Raw genomic sequence first — 18,352 nt, forward strand, 5'->3', positions numbered from 1 at the left:
CAACATCTAGAAGGGAATATATATATATATATATATATCATTTAACTCACGCACGAAACAACCCCAATTAATACACTAATTAGCTGCTTGAGTTTGGTTTCTTTTTCCCCCTCTTAGAGAGCTTCTTCTCCCATGTTGTCCATCTCCTCTCTCTTCTAGCCTATGGGGTTGCGGAAGGGGAGAGAGGTAGTTCTCCTCTCTTGTCTCCCTTCTTCCCCTCCTCACTCTTCTTCCTCTTTTCTAAAACTGATTTCTTTCCCTCTCTCTTATATCGTCAAACATTGTTTGAGGCTATATCTATAGAGTGGTAGTGTTCGAAGTGGAGCTCAACTCTGTCAATGCACTATCCTATGACTTAGGTTTGAAGAGTTTCAATTTGCTAAAATCTTCCTCCCGTGGCACAAATTGACTCTTGCTTAGCCTCTTGCTAATCATCCATTTTCTCACTATCCTTTTTTGTATGCAACTTGACACAAACCCTCTCCCTCTGCGACAGCATATTATTCTAATGGCTTATCCTCCACTCACCCTAGTATCTCTACGGCCTTATGCTATCTATCTACAACATGATAGCGTTGTCACATCTTGTCATTGTTATCTTAGATTAAGTTGTCAAAGTGTTTTTATATTGTTATTTTATTAATATGAGCGTGGATTATTGTTGTGATGTTTTATTGTGTGATGTTGTTGTTACTTTATTGTTTTATTTGTTGTCATTATATATAGTATTGTTTGTTTTAGTTTGCTGATGTATTATGTTGTTATATCATCTACAAGTATGATAATAAGATTTAGCCCAGTATTATTTCTTACATGACTCTTATTTGCCTATATTAGCTAATAGCTTTTTTTCAGAGCCATCACGGCTCCTTAATTTTTTTCTTTTTGTATGAATAATTATATTGTTATGTTCTTGATACTAATTTTCTGTTATTTTTCTGTATCTCAGCCAAATGTGAAGTTTGTTTCAAGGTTTTTTTTTTTTAGCAAGTTCTAATCAAAATATAATTAATTCTTTAAAACTTAATTTGTTATCTATAGATAGACTTTCTTTAAAAAAAAAGGATAAAAAGTTATTCTTAACATGTCTTGCATGATTGAAGAATCCCTTAATTAATGCTAGTAAATTCATGATTTGTGACAGAGAGCCAATTAAAAAGAATAATGCGGAATCACTGACATGATTATACATTTATAGTTATTAGACTATGACCAATTAATCTAAAAGTTTAAGTTATTAGTTAACATGCCTATAATATATATACATCAGCACTTATAATTCATTATATATGGACTGACGAACAAAAACAGACCTTCCGTACCGTGCGAATAAGACAATACAACTACGGATTTAGTCAAAATCTCTTGATCTAAGGCTATATAAATTCACCTCTTTTTTTTCCTAAAACCTTTAAGTTTACAGTTTTAATCCTTTGTTTGAGTTCATGCACAAGTAAACTACTTAGAACTTCTTACACCATTTCTTTTTAGAACTTCTTAGATCATTATCAGTACTAAAAGTAATCTTCCTATTTTATTGTTTTTTGGGATCTTCTTTTTTTAATTCCTGCTCTTGGAAAGACCAAGTGGTAAACGGTACTGCTTCCTTTTTGCGACAGCACAAGCATTAGGTTGTTGTTCTCATTTCTAATCACTAAGCCCACTACTCGTCAAACCTCTCACTGTGGAGGACCCAACTCCTGAAATGAGAGAATTCCATAGTCTATAAATACATGCAGCTCAAACACTTAGAACAACAGCAGTTTCTCTCTCTCTCTCTCTCTCTCTCTCTCTCTCTCTCTCTCTCTCTCTCTCTCTCCCCCCTCTATCTCTCATCCTTATGGACTTGAAGGGTAGTTTCAACTTGTGGGAAGTTGGGCTTCCTGCTTGCCTTCTTACTTCAGTAGCTCTCCTCCTTGGCTTCTTAGTTTACTTCTATATGCCCTATTGGAAGGTGAGGAGAGTACCTGGACCTCCTACCTCATTTCTTGTAGGGCACTTACCTTTGCTAGCCAAGTATGGGCCAGATGTTTTTCGAGTCCTTGCAAAAGATTATGGATCAATATTCAGGTATGTGTGAAGAATAATAACCAGGCTTGGACCTAAATATTATTACACTAATTATTGATGCTAATGTTTCAATCATATATTTTTCAACCCATATTGCTGGGTATAGTCATAAATAACAAATAAAATAACAGGAAAAGCAACAATAATGAGAATACTTGGCTAGCAAAGTTGCTCTGCCACTCATCTGAAAGTAAGTGAAAGGTTGAAGAGGACACATACAAAGCTCACACTATTATCCCCCATACATTAGCAGAAAATTTATTGAGATTAACACGTTAGAGTTAGACCCATAAGACCAAAATTAACATAGATCATTACATCAAAATCTAGCAAGGTTTGTGTTAATATTCGAGTACTGAGTTAAATTCCAATATGTGTATCAAGGCTTTGTCCACTGATTTAGATTAATGTGCAGGTTTCATATGGGAAGACAACCATTAATTATGGTAGCAGATGCAGAGCTATGCAAAGAGGTAGGCATAAAGAAGTTTAAGGATTTAAGGAATAGGAGCAGCCCTCCACCAACAGTTGGATCTCCTCTCCACCAGGAGGCACTCTTTCTCACAAGGCAAGCTTTGCAATTGACTCTAGATTAATTAATTTAGCCTCTACTTGCTCATCTGCAGCCATCTATTCAGAGATATCTCATTATTATCCTGTTCATTGTCTAAGTTGTCCAAACAAAATGAGTAATAGTAATTCAGAATCAGAATCAATGAAATGGTACCTGTTGTAACATTTAGCGTAGTAATAGGAAGTTTGCACTAATTTCTTACCACTGCTTTTGTTGTAGTTTTTTTTTCACTGAAATTAGCTAGCAATTGGCTTTGCATTCAGAGATTCAAGATGGTCGTCTATGAGAAACACCATCATCCCCCTCTACCAGCCTGCGCGGCTCGCAGCCCTCATCCCTACCATGCAATCCTACATCCGATCTCTCCATCACAACATATCTGCTGCTCAAGAACAAGAATATGTTCCCTTCTGCCAGTTTTCCTTGAGGATGGCTATTGATATCATCGGAAAGACTGCTTTCGGTATTGAATTTGGCCTCTCTGACCAAATCACTAACCAAATGAATCATGACTGCAATGAAGATAGTTACAACGTCGACGACAAGGAGATCTCCGACTTCCTCAAGGAGTATGACCAATCGTTGAGGTATCTTAGAATGGACTTATCTAGCTCCTTGTCTACAATCTTAGGCCTTGTAGCTCCATGCCTCCAAAAGCCATGCAAACAACTTCTCAAACGGATCCCATGGACTACTGACTACAAGATGCAACAGACCGAGCGAAAGCTATCCCAGAGAATCGATTCACTCATCGCAAAGAGATCGCAAGATAGAAATCAAGAATCAATTGACTTTCTTTCAGCGTTGCTGAATGCTAGGGAGTCTGGACTTGCCAAGGACCTCTTTTCTCATAACTACATCAGGGCTCTCACTCATGAACACCTTCTTGCTGGAACCAAGACCAGTGCGTTCACGATTGCGTCAACTGTGTATCTCATCTCCAAACATCCAGATGTTGAGAAGAAATTGATCCAAGAGATCGATGACTTTGGCCCGCACGACAAAATTCCTACAGCTGATGAACTACAGAGCAAGTTCCCCTACCTCGATCAGGTAAAGTTAGACTTACATAATGTGCATATAAAGTGACGCAGCAAAAGAATCTGCACCTCGACTTAATGTGTTTGGTGCAGGTAATCAAAGAGGCGATGAGGTTCTACACCGTCTCTCCCTTGGTCGCAAGAGAGACATCTCAGCAAGTTGAAATTGGAGGTTATGTCCTCCCAAAGGTGTGTAACAAATGATATAGCCTTATCATCCTCAACTGTGATTAGTACTTCCAGCTTCAAACCATCCCATAAGCAATTATTGAACTTTGTAATGAGCTCTTGATGCAGGGTACTTACGTTTGGCTTGCTCTTGGAGTTCTGGCCAAAGATCCAAACCAATTTCCAGAGCCTGATGTTTTTCGACCAGAGAGGTTTGATCCAACTTGCAATGAAGAGAAAAGGAGGCATCCATACGCACACATCCCGTTCGGCATTGGACCACGAGCATGCATTGGGCAGAGATTTGCCCTGCAAGAAATTAAGCTTACTATTATCCATCTCTATCGATATTATGTCTTCAAGCACTCTCCACATATGGAGTCACCTCTTGAGCTCGAGTATAATTTACTTCTTACATTCAAACATGGGGTCAAGCTCCAAGTAATCAAACGAAAGTGCTGAATTGCTAGAATAATATGTCCAACCTTGGAGGCTTGACATGTCTATTATCATGTACTGTTGTTAATGATAAACATGGATTGTTAGTGTATGTTTATCTAAGAAAAGTATGGAACTGCTAGTGTAATTCATTGTTGTGTTTTATTTTTATTTTCCATACAAAGCCCAGGATAGTTATCAAACGGACATGTACATGTCATTTCATCCTTCTATAAGAAAATATATCGTTTGATACGATTCAATTGCATGACATGATTTATCATCGTATCTAAGGCCAAAAAAAAAAGAAAGATCTGTAAGCTTTACCAAAATGACTATTATTTGACCCTAATGTACACTTCATTGAATCACTCCACTCTGTTAAGATTGAGCTTCATTTTCATCAACACGTATGTAAATAAAAAGATTGACTTTCATGGTTTAATTGAGGCCCAAACGTACTCGAGTCACGTTTAATGAATGATCGAGTTAAAATATGCATCAGATATGTCAGAATTGCTGGCAGCAGTCCAGTACAGTTCCTGATAAGAGAAATATTGCAGTACCTGAGAGATACTGAAAAATGAAATAATTGCTTTCAGATTGGGATGGGCAATATTTATAGCTTCTCTTTTTTAAATCAGCCAAGTTGACTAAGATACAGATGCTTAAATTTTTCTATAAATGCTAAAATAGAACGTCATAAATTTGAGAAAGTTGTTCTTCCTGAATCACTGCCCTTACTGGGACATTAACAACTTAAAGAACTAAGTTGAGACCCAATAAGCAATGTCAGATACCAGAAGATATACATTTATTACCGCACTCAAAAGGTTGAGTGCCTCTGAGATGCCAATAATCACCTCACAGTTTTCATTAACAAGAATCACCTCAAGAAACTGAGATGTCTGAACCTCTACATACATGAAGATTCTGAAATAAGTTGAATTAGTCAACCAAAAAGTGGTTGATCACTCAATCCATCTTGCTCAAATTGATTATATGAATTAGTTTGATCAGTCAGCATATACGGCTCCCATTTGATCTCCATAGTTCAACTTTGACACCATCACATATATCTACATGAGGTGTAAGTGCTACATGAATAAAGAATGAGACAAACCTTAAAGTACCCTTCGAATCTTAACTGAAATTTTATATGTTCTCACTCCTCCAAAACATGCAAATTGCCAAGAGAAGCTGCATCAAGTGAGAAGTTTTTTCATCTCAAACCATAAACATTTTTTCTCTCTAAAACCATGTCCACTGATATAACCATACTAAGTTACAAGAGTACATACTTTGCAAGCACCACATTACTTATAGATGAAAGTCATGAAACCATAAACTAATCGTACATGACAACAAGATGTTGAACAAGAAAGCCACATAATAGCAAGTCAGGAGATGCTTTTACCAATAAAAGAAAATGTCAGGAAATCTAAAATCCCTAGGAACCTGAACTGTCATACTGAAAACAGAAGTAGATCCCTCATCACAATCGTTCCCGTGCTTCTCAGCAGTCCCCAATCATATTGCAATGCTGTGTTTACCAGTTTGCATGAGAAATCAAGAATTCAACACTCTTCAGATCAATAAGAAGGTTTTCCTATGAAAATTTACCTCCCCTGGTAACGGTCTCTGAATCATCATTCTCTGAACACTGCAAGATTTCTGCTTTGCCTTTATTGATTCAGTCAAAATCATATAGTTAGGACTACTTTTATTACTGTCTTTGGTTCTTTCTGATTCTACTACAGCGGTACCAGATATTGGTGTGGATGTGAAGAAAGAAGATGATGCATAACTCTCATCAAGAGGCAGTTCAGTTGAAGATGAAGCATAATGAGCTTTGCAGGAATTATTATTGAGCATAACTGGAGCTTTGGCCGAAATCCTAGTAGTAATACTGTTCTTTCTGATTTTCACCAGATCATCTTCCAAATACTTTGCACGGAATACTTTAGAGTCCTCGTTGCTTTTAGAAGATTGAAACTTAGTGGAGTCAACCTGGGCATGTTTTTCCATCAACCTGTTCTCCCAAGGTCTCGTTGTCATCCAGCGTTCCAGCCAGCTCCAGTTCCCATTGTTCTTATTGGAATGATGATGTTTAATAGATGTTATAGCATGATTTGACCTTCCATTACATAATAATTTAGACTGCTGTAAGAAGGAAAGACATGGATATCAGATTAGGAATTATGAGTATGAAAAGTTTTACATGTTCAATAAAAAGGTTCTGCTTGCCTGCTGTGAAAGAGTATAAGCAATAGCCCTCTCTCTCTTAATAGCTCCCTCCTTTCTCATCTGTAACTTGGCTCTGACTTCCTCTAATGTGCTCTGGCTGTCACACCACCCTTCCTGAAAAGAACAAGATACCAAGATAGTAATCTTTTTGACAAAAAGAAGTAACAAAAAAACGATCATAAGTTAGACTGTTAGATGATAAATTAAGAAGTAAACATATTTCAAAATTCAACATGAAGGAAGCTCTAAGAAATTAAAAGGACCTGAATAGGCCATACTGTCAGATCAGTTTTCCACGAAAATGTTGTGATATTCTTGCGGACTGAGCAATAACCATCTAAACTTGTCATGATAATGCATATTTCAAAGAATCACTTCCCCAACAATGTACAGAAGTCACAATGACATGGTCTAAACTTTGATGATGTTGGACATACAAGCATGGTCATGAGCAACAGGCATCCATTTTTGCCATGATAATGTAAGATACAAAACATAAGCCATCTACTTTCAGTTCAATGTGTCCATAAGCAAATCATACCTCTGCCTCTTTTAGTAGATCACTTTTAGTTCTATGGGCTTCAAGCATCTTCTGCACAGCCTGTCCCTCAGTAGACATTCTAACACGCCGTGCTCGAATTCGCGCCTGGACTCGAACGAGGGCCTGCATGCACCTTAAGGTCGCTGCTGCTTGCTTTCGCACTTGTCGACCTCGCACTATAGCCTGAAGCCGAACTAATCCTTTCAAGGCCGCCAATGCTCTTCTAGCCTGCAGGCAAGATAGACCATGTTCAAATATAAACTTAAGAGACCAAAGAATCATTTCCGCAAACACGTCGAGACCAAAGATAAGAGGAATCAAGAATTCTTGAAAAATTTTATTTTAAATACCAAGAAGCCACGGAAGGCGGTCTGTATGCGCATGGCGGCCCACTCCTGCTTCACCACCATGAAGTCCTTTGTGGGAGCTCGAACCACCGCAGCCACTGCCGCCCTGAATGCATCAGCCAAAGGCGAGACTTTTGACTCCTCCACGTCCTCCGACTTATTGCTGGCCCCTCTCGATCCTCTCCACAGCTTCTTCCACTTCCGGCTCTTAACATTACAGCCATGACCACCACCAATCTTTTCCTTCAAGAACAAAGACTACACATTTCAGCAAAACAAATTACTTAATTCAAAAAAAAAAACAAAAGAACATGGTGGGAAAAAAAAAGTTTCGATTGGTTTGCTTACATCCTCATCCTTTTCGTCTTTCTTGAGGCCAAGAAGGGATTTTATCCAATTTTCCGAACTAACCATCTCTTGAAACGTCCTGTTTCAATCGAAAAATCCAACCTTGCCAGTGTTTTAGAATCTGAGAGAGGTAACGGTACACTATTCTGGTGAGAGAGTGAGAAAGATGGAGATGTGGTATATGGCCATATAGGAGAGCGTTATCTATTTGGAATTTGAACTCGGGAAGAGAGGGAATAGTAGTTGGGCAAAGGGAAGCAGAGATGGGGACAAAGGTTTCTGGTGGAGTCCTTGGATGCTTTTTTTACTTTTTCTTGGGGAGTGGAATGCAATTATGCCACTATCCGTTAATTTAACCGTTAACGAGTAACGCCGCGCCATTTCCTGTGCTTCCTTGATGCTCTCTCTCTCTGTGGACTTGGGAGATGCAAGGAAAGAAAGCCATCTTTCTTAGAAAAACCGTGAAAATAACTTGCAAGTTGAAAGCTTAGTTTACTAATTTTGAAACTTTTGATCTATATAGAGATATACATATAGACGACAACATAAGATACCACGAGTAGGTGGAATTATGATCTAATCTTGCTTACTGTAGAGATGAGGACAAATTGTCTGTTGTCGTTGTTCCTTCTTTGTATTGTTTCGTAATGATGCTCCTTTGCATGATCAGCATTTGCTTGCTTGGCTGGATTCGCTGTTGCATTTGCATTGATTAGCGGAATTTTCTTCGGATCCAGTACAAATTTCTGAGGCGATGTACGAATTGTTGATTTGGCAAAATTCTATAGAGAACCTCTCTATTTATTATTCTTAGTATATATACGTACGAGTCTCTAAACTATACTTAGTTTAGACAACAAATTCAAACGTGATATGTGCCATATAACGAGAGAAATCGAACTCATAACCATTAACCATTGTTATAACAGGAGCTATGGAAAATAATGTAAAAGTATTATTTATAAAATTAGACCCATGAAAAAATTAAAAAAAAAGTATATAGATTTGAAGTGCCAAGCGAAGAGAACCTCTAATGGGTTCTTGTCCAGGTACACTGGTACAGGCATACTGCATCATTAAACCCCTCCAGGTCGCTATTATGTTATGCCACGTTCAAGATGCAGTAATTTTGCGCCAGATGTACCAGGGAAAAGGAGCTGGCATCGCATCCGGATCCGTGACACGAAAAAGGTGAAAGAAAAACAAATCACAGATGCCCCACAAGAAATCAACGGCCCTGATATCGCCAGAACGCCAATTTGTGGGCCCCTGGTGCTCCGTTAAAGCTTGTGTTCACGTCGCGCGGTCGCAGTGTCACAGAGCCCCACCCTCAACTACTTTGAGCTTTCGCAGACATGCTTACACGTGGAACCTTGTGGCTCGTGGACAACCGCGTCAGTCGCAAGAAAGTGAGAAAGCCTTGTTACAATTTCGAACAGACCCTCGTCTCATCATTCGTTGAGATTTTGAAATATATATATATATATAAATATATATATATATATATTTATATTTATTTATTTAGTGTAATGATAATTAATTTCAATTCAAACCTCTTTACAGTAAATGTGCTGAATAATATAAGTTAGAAGTCGACCCCATTGGGAGCTTGTGATTGGATATGTTAGCTTTACATTGTCCAATCTAATGTCTATGAACTCAATAGAATTATAGAAGGAAGGAATAGTTACATTTAAACCCTCAAATCGGTTGTTTATTTTTCACAAAACACTTTTTCTTTTTGTTAGTTATCCATTTTATTTTATTTTTATTAATAAGTACTACATATTTGTCACCTTGAGTCCTAAAGACTATTTTACCCTCGTTTTAGAAAATAATAGTAATATAATAGTTCTTTTCGGTTTTCTGTTAGTAATGTCAAGAGTAAGAGATATTAGCTAGTTAAAAGTGTTAGATCTATATAAAAATAATTGGTAATAGAAGAGTCTAACTATAATTAACCCTAAAAAATGATTGGAGTCAATTAAATTATTTTTATTTTTCAACATTCAAGGTTGCACTGCTCTAACTAATCATTATGATCTTTCAAAAATATCATTATGTTAGACTAATCTAACTAATCATGAGTAAAAACAGAGTGTAGATCTTAAAAAGGCTATTTTACCGTTGCATAAATTATTAAAAATATTTTAAAAGCAATCTAACATTATACTAATTATATGGTACAACAAAATATATCTTATTTTATGAGAACAAAATTATTGATAAATATCTTACAATCTAAGCTTTAAAAAATATTAGAGGTAGCATAATCATTTATATGTGTTCATTATTTTTAATACTAATTTTTTAGAAATATTGTGTTAAAAATTAATCATAATTCTAAAAGAGTTAGAAGAATTTAGTGGTGATTATAATATTATAAAGAATGTAGTGGCAGTTATGATATTTTAAAAGGTTTCAGCGGCAAATATGTATAAAGGTCTTAAAGCTTAATCTAATGGGTGAGTTAACGCCTTACAACCTTCGTATGTCCCTCGCTTCCAATAAATTCCAAATCCCACCACTCTACCACAGGAAATATCCTAGCATGTGAGTCCAATAATCTTGGGAGAAGAAGGCAATGGAGGACATCACTGTGGAGGAGATGACGGCAACAGCGAGGGTGAGGGCTAGGGCGAGGGCGACGGCCCGGAATCCGCAACCGATGCCGGTGCTATACGACGGCGGCCCGCCGCCGTTCCTAACGAAGACATTCGACATGGTGGAAGATCCCGAGACCGACGCCTTGGTGTCGTGGAGCAGAGCAAACAATAGCTTTATAGTGTGGGATTGCTGCGTGTTCGCAGCCATTCTCCTCCCAAGATACTTCAAACATAACAACTTCTCCAGCTTCATTCGCCAGCTTCACACTTATGTAAGTATATTATATATCTATTACTTTTCTTCTTCATTCTTTAGGACAATTAGTGTATATATTATACTTTCAGGACAGTATATAAATAAATTTTATGTTAGAACGAAAATAGTTTTAGTATATCTTTAGCCTATGTTGGTAGTCGTAAATATTTATCTCAAGGTGAAAAGATTTTAGAAGAGTTTTCTATCTTTCTCGCCTTTGGGATGGCTATGAATATGAAATGGATCCAAATATAATTAAGTAGCTACGTATGTGCGTAAATAAGAAACTTGAGAAGGGAATATGCAGAAAAAAAAAAAAAAACACTGCTATTATACTTCATACTGGGTTAGTTGCAGTCAGAGTTTCGGTGGGACATTACCTCAAATATGTGGTTGGCGATGGCAGGGCTTCCGAAAAGTTAATCCGAACCGGTGGGAATTTGCGAACAAGGACTTCATAGGGGGCCAAAAGCACCTGCTCAAGAACATCAAGAGGCAGCGGAACGAAACCCAAGTAGAGAAACTAAAAAGAGACCGCGAATCCCTACTGCTCGAGGTCGTTAAGCTCCGCCAACAGCAGCAGAGCTCCAAGTTGCAGCTCCTCGAACTGGAACGAAGGATGCAGAGCACGGAGAAGTGGCAGAGACAAGCCATTGCTTTCTTGGGTCGCTCTCTACAAAACCCAGCGTTTGTAGAGCAACTCAAGGTGCAAGTGGAGGAAGGAGGTAAGAAGAGAGGATTGCCAGTGAACCCAAATGAAGAAAATTTCCAAGCTTTCCATGAGGTTGGTGGTTCTAGTAACGTGGAGTGGTGTATTAACGAGGAATTTGGCGCAGCAGAGAGAAGAGGGGAGTGTGAGATCGAACTGGCCGTGGTGGAATTTGATGCAGGGGACTAAGTGTATTTCTAAAGGGGTAAAATGCAAAATGCACAAGATTTGGCTTATAAAGTAAAAGGAACCATCCTAAAATTGCAAAACTGCATGCTTAGACCTGTTAATCTCCTTATTTGCGTACTGCTTGTATTATTTGTATTACTTTTGGCTAATCACCAGTTGACAAGCTGCAGAATTTAGAGAGAGATGAAGAATCCTTACTATTCTTACCAACAAGTACATTTATATAATACTAAAAAATAACAAGGGAATGAAAGGATATAGATGCACATTTGAGAAAAGATTGTACACGTAAATAGAGTTTTATATTAGTTATATCTACAAGAAAACTCAGCAGAAAAGGGAAGAAACATCTCTGGCTTACTTATGCATACATCTATATTAACAAGCATATCTGGTCGAGTATAGAAGTTTGAGAATTAAAAGGCAAAATTTATGCAGGAGGTGTCAAAATATTATCTCTTTGCTCGAACCACCCTTCCAGATGTTGATGATGATGATGGAGGAGAGGATGCAGAAGTACGTTCCTCTTTGTCTTCACTGCAAGCTTTTCGTAGAACAGCTTGCAGTTCATAGTACCTCCTCTTCTTCTCTTCTGTTGTATCTTTACCAAGACAAGTGAGCTCGGCGTCGTCATCCATAAGCTTGTTAAGAGCTGCTGAGGCACGAGGAAAGTACCGCTTCCCAAGTTCCACTGATACATGCAATTTCGACATGTTATCACGTCGAATTATACCAAATCACCATGCAGACCTTATCAACTATATGAATTTAGGAGTCATAGGAATAACAAACTACCATCTTTTCATTTACAATAATTTGCCATCTAGTCCATCTTAGTTAAGTTGTGGGTGTGAGAACAATGGCCATCAAGAATTTATCATCTTATTAATAGAGTAAGACTGCCAGACATTTAAAGTTATTTTAGAAGTATTAATCTAATTACTGGGTGGACTACTAAAAAAAATTGAGGCCCTGCAAGAGAAAGAAATGCCAAAAATCTGATAAGAGATATAGATATTTATGTTATGCTAAATAACAATAGAGTGTAAAGCTACTTCCACGGGATGTGAGGAGATCATAAGCTTCAATTCATATAAGATTTAACCTATGATATGCGAGTTCACTGATGTCATACCAAGGTAGGTGCTACCTATGATATTCCTAAAGCAAAACTATATAAATCTGCCGCATGTAACATCCGCCATGCAACTGCAATCAGGGATGTCCTGTATCCATTTGCTAGGATTGTTCACCAATAGGTAAGAAGGTATATCAGTTGTCATCAAAAAGTGGAAACAGGATTTTTTATCTTAGCTATGCAAAATAATTGCAAATGTTAATACTCATGGAACATCAAGATTAGAATAACAAGCAAAATGAGTTACCTGTTTTAGAAAGTGCTCTTATTCGAGCTAGGCGTTCTTCCCTGACCTTGAAAGATGTTTCGTTCAGATCAACAGTTGCCCTCTGGTTTCCCGGGAGATGGTTAGAACCATGATTCGAAGTGAACTCAGAGGTGCCATCTACTTGTGCAATGTCCATGGCAACTCTTGCCTCCTCAGGAAACATCATTCTTGCCAATGCAACTGCAGAGAAAATAGTTATAGTGCAAACTAATTGCAGAACTTTCATGACGCTTACGGGAATTATAAAAAAGTAAGTATGAATATTAGGTTGGTTTAGAGAAGAAATAACGGGAATCAAATAAAGTACTACAGGCAGAATCTAATCATATAGAGAACCATGAAAAAAGCACGAAATATAGTATTAATATAAAAAATCCTAAGTAAGGAGAAAGTAAAATTATTGAGGTGAAAATAGCTAAAAGCTTCTGATAACACAGTCATGTATGATGCAAACTGGATCAAATCGGATCATATCATGAGGACATTGCGCTCAATGGATTAAGTCTATTTATCTTTTAATTCATTCTTGCTTATGTAAACATTTAAGACAAATTTAGTTAAATCATATAAATTACTAAAACAAGTTTAATTAAGTTATATAAGTCACTAAGGCAAATTTAATTAAATCATGTAAACCTTTAAAGTAAGTTTTAGTTCGAGACATATAAATCTTTAGAGTTAAGTCTGAGTATAACTCATTGTACCTCACCCTTATATATTGATGGGCTAGGCTTCTTAATTTAATAATCCAAGTATCAAAGTATTGAGAAATTATTTTAATCTTGAGTTTATCTTATGAGTAAGAATAAGATAATCTAAGAGTAGAAATAAGTTAATCATAGCTATTTATTTTCCTAGGAGTTGATTTAAGTTAGAAACCCTAATTCTACCTCCAACCCATAGCCATCACCTCTAGTAGCCACCCTACTATATGGCTATTCACTATCATTCTTAGTCATCCGCCACCCTCCGACAACCACCGCAACGTCGGATATTTACCGTTCTGTTCTATTCTGACATTGTTCCACTATTTTAATTATATCTTTTCATCCAGACATTCAATTAATGTAAAACTAGAGCTATTAAAACCCTATCTCGTCAGACTATCACTACCTAAATTTTTATAATTTTTTTACATCAAGATCAGTCCGAATCTGGTCCGTAACAATATATCTAACATCGTCGTACTTACAATTGCAAAGTAGTCCATCAAAAAGTTTAATCAATTATATGATAGATTAAGCACCATGAGATACTAGGTTTGCTATTATAAGAATTTGAACAGAAAGATAACTAAAGGAATGAGATGAATCACCTCGATTTTCAAGATACAGTAATTTTCCACACAGTTCATCACTGGCCATTGCAAGAGAAACCGAAGCTTCTCCTACTTGTGGATCTTTTCTTTCAGCTTGTTCCAATATCTCAAGGCACAACCGACCTTTTGGAGAAGCTTGTCCTTGTTCAATGGTTTTGTTGTAGTCTTCGTGGTTGGTAAGTCTCTTTGATATCTGAAGTGGCTTTCTTCCATCTAATGTAAGATCAGATGGTCTAGCTCCCTTTGTTAGAAGAGAGACCATGATTTTAGGTTCCTTACGCATTGCAGCTATGTGAAGCACTGTATAACCCCTGAGATTTCTGTGATTAACATCTACAAGTCCAAGATCCAGAATTTCTGTGGTGATTTTGGGATCACAATATGCCACTGCATAGTGCAGCGCACATGCATCATCTAAAGTTGTATGTCCTTCCTTCAAAAGCATTCCCACTAATTCAAGATCATCTGATTCAAGAGCCCTATGTATTCTCCTTGCATGTTTATCAGGAAAATTTCTGTTTTGAGGCGTCAGTAATCCAAGACTTAAACGTAAATCCATGATTTGCTTGACGGTTTCTGGGCACAATGCCTTCTCAAGAGTAATTATGTCAACATCTGACCTGACTACAATATTAATGCACTTGTCAACCAATCTGGAGCAGTATTTGCTGCACAATTTTGCAACAGATAGAATGACCACAATGTCATCTGCAGCCACCTTGTCAAGGACATCAAGAAGCCGCCTCTACAACAAAACATATAAAAGGTTACTTAGTTAATGAAAAGAATCAGCCAATAATAACAGTTTTGAAGAACCTAATTATGCCATTGAAGTACACTCTGCTAACTCTAGAAGCTGACTACCAAAAAAAAAAAAAATTAAAGAAAAACACACCAGTTTGATAAAGGTTTAAGACTACCATGAAAATCATCATAAATTTCCCTTTCAAAGGAGGAAAGGAACAAGACCTTTATTAGAACAAAAGAGCCAAATAAACCATACATGGCAAAATGCAAAACCTAACAAGAAGGCCACAGTTATTTGCCGGACTGTCAGGAAAGCAGACAAAAGAAAACAACGAGAAATTTGTCAGAAAAGAGAAGGATGGTTCACCTATTCTAAACATAGTAAGGAGATGAGAATGCTTATGGGGGAAAAAAAAAAGGATTCAACGAGATTAGAAAGGAAACCTTAACTTCTTTTTGGAGTGAAAAGGAAGTAAATCAAGAGAAAGAGAGGAAAACATAGGGAGTATAAGGAACCAGGATATGCTCCAGTATCAACTCAGAATTTTAGGAGCGATTTAAAACAATCCCTTAATCCATCGTAAGCATACTACGCAAGTAACTTAGCTTAAAGATGAGAGGTTGGAAAATTGCCTATCCAATCAATCGAAGCCAAATAAGAATCTCATTTTGAACACTAACAATTACTCGAATCCACCCAAACCAACAGCCCAATAAGCAAGCCAAACAAAACAGAGAACTTAAAGAACGATCCAATTGTTCGACCATTTCGTCTGGAAGAAAGTCACATACCAAATCGACTGAAACCCAATCAAAAAAATCAAATTGATCCCTATCCATCACTCAAAACATCTCAAATCAGCAACCCAAGAAGCGAAACAACCAAAACGATCAAATTCAGCGAAAATTTCAACTCTTTCATCGTCTCACCTGGAAAAGATTCGCAAGCTCAAATATCTGAAAGGTGAAGGAGACGTAGAGCATCTGCACCATGAAATCAACCACCGGCCTACATCCAACATGCGAGCACTCCTCATCAACACAGACGCACAACCCCTTGGGAAGCGCCGCCACTTGGCCAGTGTATACATACTGGAGCACGGCCACGAGCGCCTCGTAGCTCACGTCCAATTCCTTGACCAAATCCCCAATCTTCACCTTCTCCTTCTCAGGCAAATTCGCAAACACCTCGCGGAAGAAGGGGCTCCGTGCGGAGAGCACGCATCGGTGGACTCTGAGCTCGGACGAGCCCACGGCGATGCGGGCGTCCGAATAAGAGCCAGATTCGGGGGATAAGAAGAGGGAGCCTAGGTTCTCGGAAAGGCGGCGGAGCGCCGCCACGTCTGCGGAGGAGTCCCCACCGAAGCAGGCCGTGCTGCCGTTTTCGGAGTCCGAGAAGGCGGTGGTGATTTGGCTTACTTCCTCCATGTGTGGAGGAGAAATTAGAAAGTGATAGCAACAACAACTGGAAGCGAAGAGCCGATGAAGAAAAGGGAAGTGGGAAAGGGAAGTGAGGAGGAAGTGACAAGGAAAAAGAACTGGAGCTTCTCGAGAGGAAAAGGCGTCGTCGGTCTCTCCCTTCTATCAATATCCCTTGAGAAGCTTCCGTTGTTCCTGCGCCACGATTTACTTTCTCTCGGGTCAACTGCTTTGGATGTTTACTAAACGCTAATGTTGCCCGTCGCAATATCGTAGAAGAACGAATTATCCACTTGGGAAAAGGATGTGGAGGCCTTTCGAAATTGGAATGGGACGGACACGTCGGTTCACTCACAATTCACAATTCACAATTCACAATTCACAAACCAAACCAACTTGTTCGATTTTGGGATTTAATTTGTTCATTTCTTTTCTTTTCTTGGGATAAAAAGAGTGTGCATTATACATATAAATTATATGTATTCTATTATAATAAAATATATATTTAATTTTATATATTACATCAAAAAAAAAAATTAAGGGTGGTATTTTGGCCGGATCTATTAGAATGGGCCAGGTATAAAAGAATAAATTATTTGACTAATAACTGTGTTATCTGTATTATAATTAATAGGTGGCGGAGCATAAATTGAAATAATAACTCATTTATGACGTGAATTTAATTATATTAAATTTAAACTCATTTAAACTCTTCATATGTTTGTCTGGAGAACCAAAAGAACGAGACCAGATAAAGGTCAGAGTTTACCTTCGCTATTCTATTTATTAATTTAGATGAGAATTAATGGGTGGAATCTGACCTAGAATGCTTAAAATGTATGATTAGTTGGCATAATTTAAGGGGAGATGCAGCAAAGTTGTGCCACCAATCTGGATTTAAATTTGTCTCTCTACTGAGTTAGGCTACAATTGAAGACAAAAGCTAGATCATTAAATAAAAGGGCAAGAGAGACCGCATTTTGACTTTTAGAATATAGAGATTTTTACAAATCACACGTATCTATTTTATGATTCGCACTCTGTTTTTGGATATTTTATTTTTCTACAATGTTTATTTAACACCCCAACGTTACTTTAGTTAATTAACTATGTTATATAGTTTATGTGACTCTAGTTCAAAGATTATTAAAATACCCTTAAAAAGTTCTGACATAACCTAAATTTCCATAAAATCTTTCTTCCCCAAACTAAATACTAACTCCATAAAATATAAATCCTCTTATCTATAACTAAACCCTACCTCACAAAATTATAATATCAAAACCCACAACCCACAAGAATTCCCTAAAATATCTATCACGTACAAGCCTTAGAAGCTTCCCCCAACTTTACCTATTTTTCTTCTAGCGCAAACCCTTTTTTTTCTCCATCTTTCCCTATTTTTTCTTCATTTCCCTCCCCATCTTTGATGTCGCAAATAACAAAATCGGCTTAGCGTTTAGGGAGCTCTAAGATCTCCATGGCTTGGAGTTTGGAAGCTCTAAAATTGGCTCAGCATTTAGGTGATGTTCTCCATCGAATGAGAAAAAACAACAAATATAGATGTTCATGTTATGAATAAAATTAGAGATAAGTATAAGAGTAATTTAGGAATATTATAAATTACATAGTGAATTATAACAGAATATTCTCTTTCTGGTATCATTCAGTTTGATTACAGTTAGATTAAATTAACTCAGGGTGTTAAATGAATATTATTAAAAAAAAAGAGGGGTCATGTTATAAAATCTTCAAAAACGAGATGCGAATCAAAATATACAGTATAATTTATAAAAATCCCTAGAATATATTTGATATTTTTAAGCCCACTGGGTTTCCAAAACCATGTGGAACAAGTGGGCAATAAACGATAAATTTTAGTTCTCAAAGTTCTTGATAGGATAATGATCACGGAAATGGTTAGGCAGA

The 18,352-nt window shown here is 37.4% G+C and overlaps 4 protein-coding genes across 4 annotated transcripts; 2 read left to right on the forward strand and 2 right to left on the reverse strand.

Annotated features, from left to right (window-relative positions):
• The first annotated feature begins 1,749 nt into the window (after window positions 1–1,749).
• On the forward strand, window positions 1,750–4,427 carry LOC140764597 (cytochrome P450 711A1-like). Its single transcript, XM_073103240.1, has 5 exons — window positions 1,750–2,070; window positions 2,486–2,638; window positions 2,908–3,697; window positions 3,778–3,873; window positions 3,982–4,427. Exons 1-5 carry the CDS (start codon window positions 1,841–1,843, stop codon window positions 4,312–4,314), a joined length of 1,602 nt encoding a protein of 533 aa, XP_072959341.1. The 5' UTR covers window positions 1,750–1,840; the 3' UTR covers window positions 4,315–4,427.
• Window positions 4,428–5,516: 1,089 nt separating this feature from the next.
• LOC140764598 (protein IQ-DOMAIN 6-like) lies at window positions 5,517–11,306 on the reverse strand. The gene is made up of 8 exons (XM_073103242.1): window positions 11,184–11,306; window positions 11,016–11,110; window positions 7,774–8,467; window positions 7,429–7,683; window positions 7,079–7,306; window positions 6,538–6,651; window positions 5,914–6,453; window positions 5,517–5,833 (listed from the first exon to the last, which is right to left on the reverse strand). Exons 3-8 carry the CDS (start codon window positions 7,837–7,839, stop codon window positions 5,807–5,809), a joined length of 1,230 nt encoding a protein of 409 aa, XP_072959343.1. The 5' UTR covers window positions 7,840–8,467; window positions 11,016–11,110; window positions 11,184–11,306; the 3' UTR covers window positions 5,517–5,806.
• On the forward strand, window positions 10,147–11,662 carry LOC140764599 (heat stress transcription factor A-2b-like). Its single transcript, XM_073103243.1, has 2 exons — window positions 10,147–10,651; window positions 11,042–11,662. Exons 1-2 carry the CDS (start codon window positions 10,358–10,360, stop codon window positions 11,531–11,533), a joined length of 786 nt encoding a protein of 261 aa, XP_072959344.1. The 5' UTR covers window positions 10,147–10,357; the 3' UTR covers window positions 11,534–11,662.
• A 115-nt stretch (window positions 11,663–11,777) lies between these two features.
• LOC140764596 (BTB/POZ domain and ankyrin repeat-containing protein NPR1-like) lies at window positions 11,778–16,632 on the reverse strand. Its single transcript, XM_073103239.1, has 4 exons — window positions 15,935–16,632; window positions 14,255–15,002; window positions 12,919–13,119; window positions 11,778–12,224 (listed from the first exon to the last, which is right to left on the reverse strand). The coding sequence occupies exons 1-4, from the start codon at window positions 16,430–16,432 to the stop codon at window positions 11,986–11,988; spliced, it is 1,686 nt and encodes a 561-aa protein (XP_072959340.1). The 5' UTR covers window positions 16,433–16,632; the 3' UTR covers window positions 11,778–11,985.
• Between the last annotated feature and the right edge of the window lie 1,720 nt (window positions 16,633–18,352).

Source organism: Typha angustifolia, chromosome 8 (assembly GCF_048772165.1).
Source record: "Typha angustifolia cultivar Huaian chromosome 8, ASM4877216v1, whole genome shotgun sequence".
In the NCBI taxonomy this organism is placed as follows: Eukaryota; Viridiplantae; Streptophyta; class Magnoliopsida; order Poales; family Typhaceae; genus Typha; species Typha angustifolia.

What these genes read in the sequence shown, in the direction of transcription:
- LOC140764599 (XM_073103243.1), top strand. Translation starts at nt 10,358, where the DNA reads ATGGAGGACATCACTGTGGAGGAGATGACGGCAACAGCGAGGGTGAGG. An exon ending in TTCGCCAGCTTCACACTTAT is followed by an intron (nt 10,652 to 11,041) that starts GTAAGTATATTA and finishes TGGCGATGGCAG; the next exon opens with GGCTTCCGAAAAGTTAATCC.
- LOC140764598 (XM_073103242.1), bottom strand. Translation starts at nt 7,839, where the DNA reads ATGGTTAGTTCGGAAAATTGGATAAAATCCCTTCTTGGCCTCAAGAAA. An exon ending in CCGCCTTCCGTGGCTTCTTG is followed by an intron (nt 7,307 to 7,428) that starts GTATTTAAAATA and finishes TCTTGCCTGCAG; the next exon opens with GCTAGAAGAGCATTGGCGGC. An exon ending in CTTATACTCTTTCACAGCAG is followed by an intron (nt 6,454 to 6,537) that starts GCAAGCAGAACC and finishes TCCTTCTTACAG; the next exon opens with CAGTCTAAATTATTATGTAA.
- LOC140764597 (XM_073103240.1), top strand. Translation starts at nt 1,841, where the DNA reads ATGGACTTGAAGGGTAGTTTCAACTTGTGGGAAGTTGGGCTTCCTGCT. An exon ending in GATTATGGATCAATATTCAG is followed by an intron (nt 2,071 to 2,485) that starts GTATGTGTGAAG and finishes ATTAATGTGCAG; the next exon opens with GTTTCATATGGGAAGACAAC. An exon ending in AGTTCCCCTACCTCGATCAG is followed by an intron (nt 3,698 to 3,777) that starts GTAAAGTTAGAC and finishes TGTTTGGTGCAG; the next exon opens with GTAATCAAAGAGGCGATGAG.
- LOC140764596 (XM_073103239.1), bottom strand. Translation starts at nt 16,432, where the DNA reads ATGGAGGAAGTAAGCCAAATCACCACCGCCTTCTCGGACTCCGAAAAC. An exon ending in AGCTTGCGAATCTTTTCCAG is followed by an intron (nt 15,003 to 15,934) that starts GTGAGACGATGA and finishes GTTTTGTTGTAG; the next exon opens with AGGCGGCTTCTTGATGTCCT. An exon ending in ACTGTATCTTGAAAATCGAG is followed by an intron (nt 13,120 to 14,254) that starts GTGATTCATCTC and finishes TTTTCTCTGCAG; the next exon opens with TTGCATTGGCAAGAATGATG.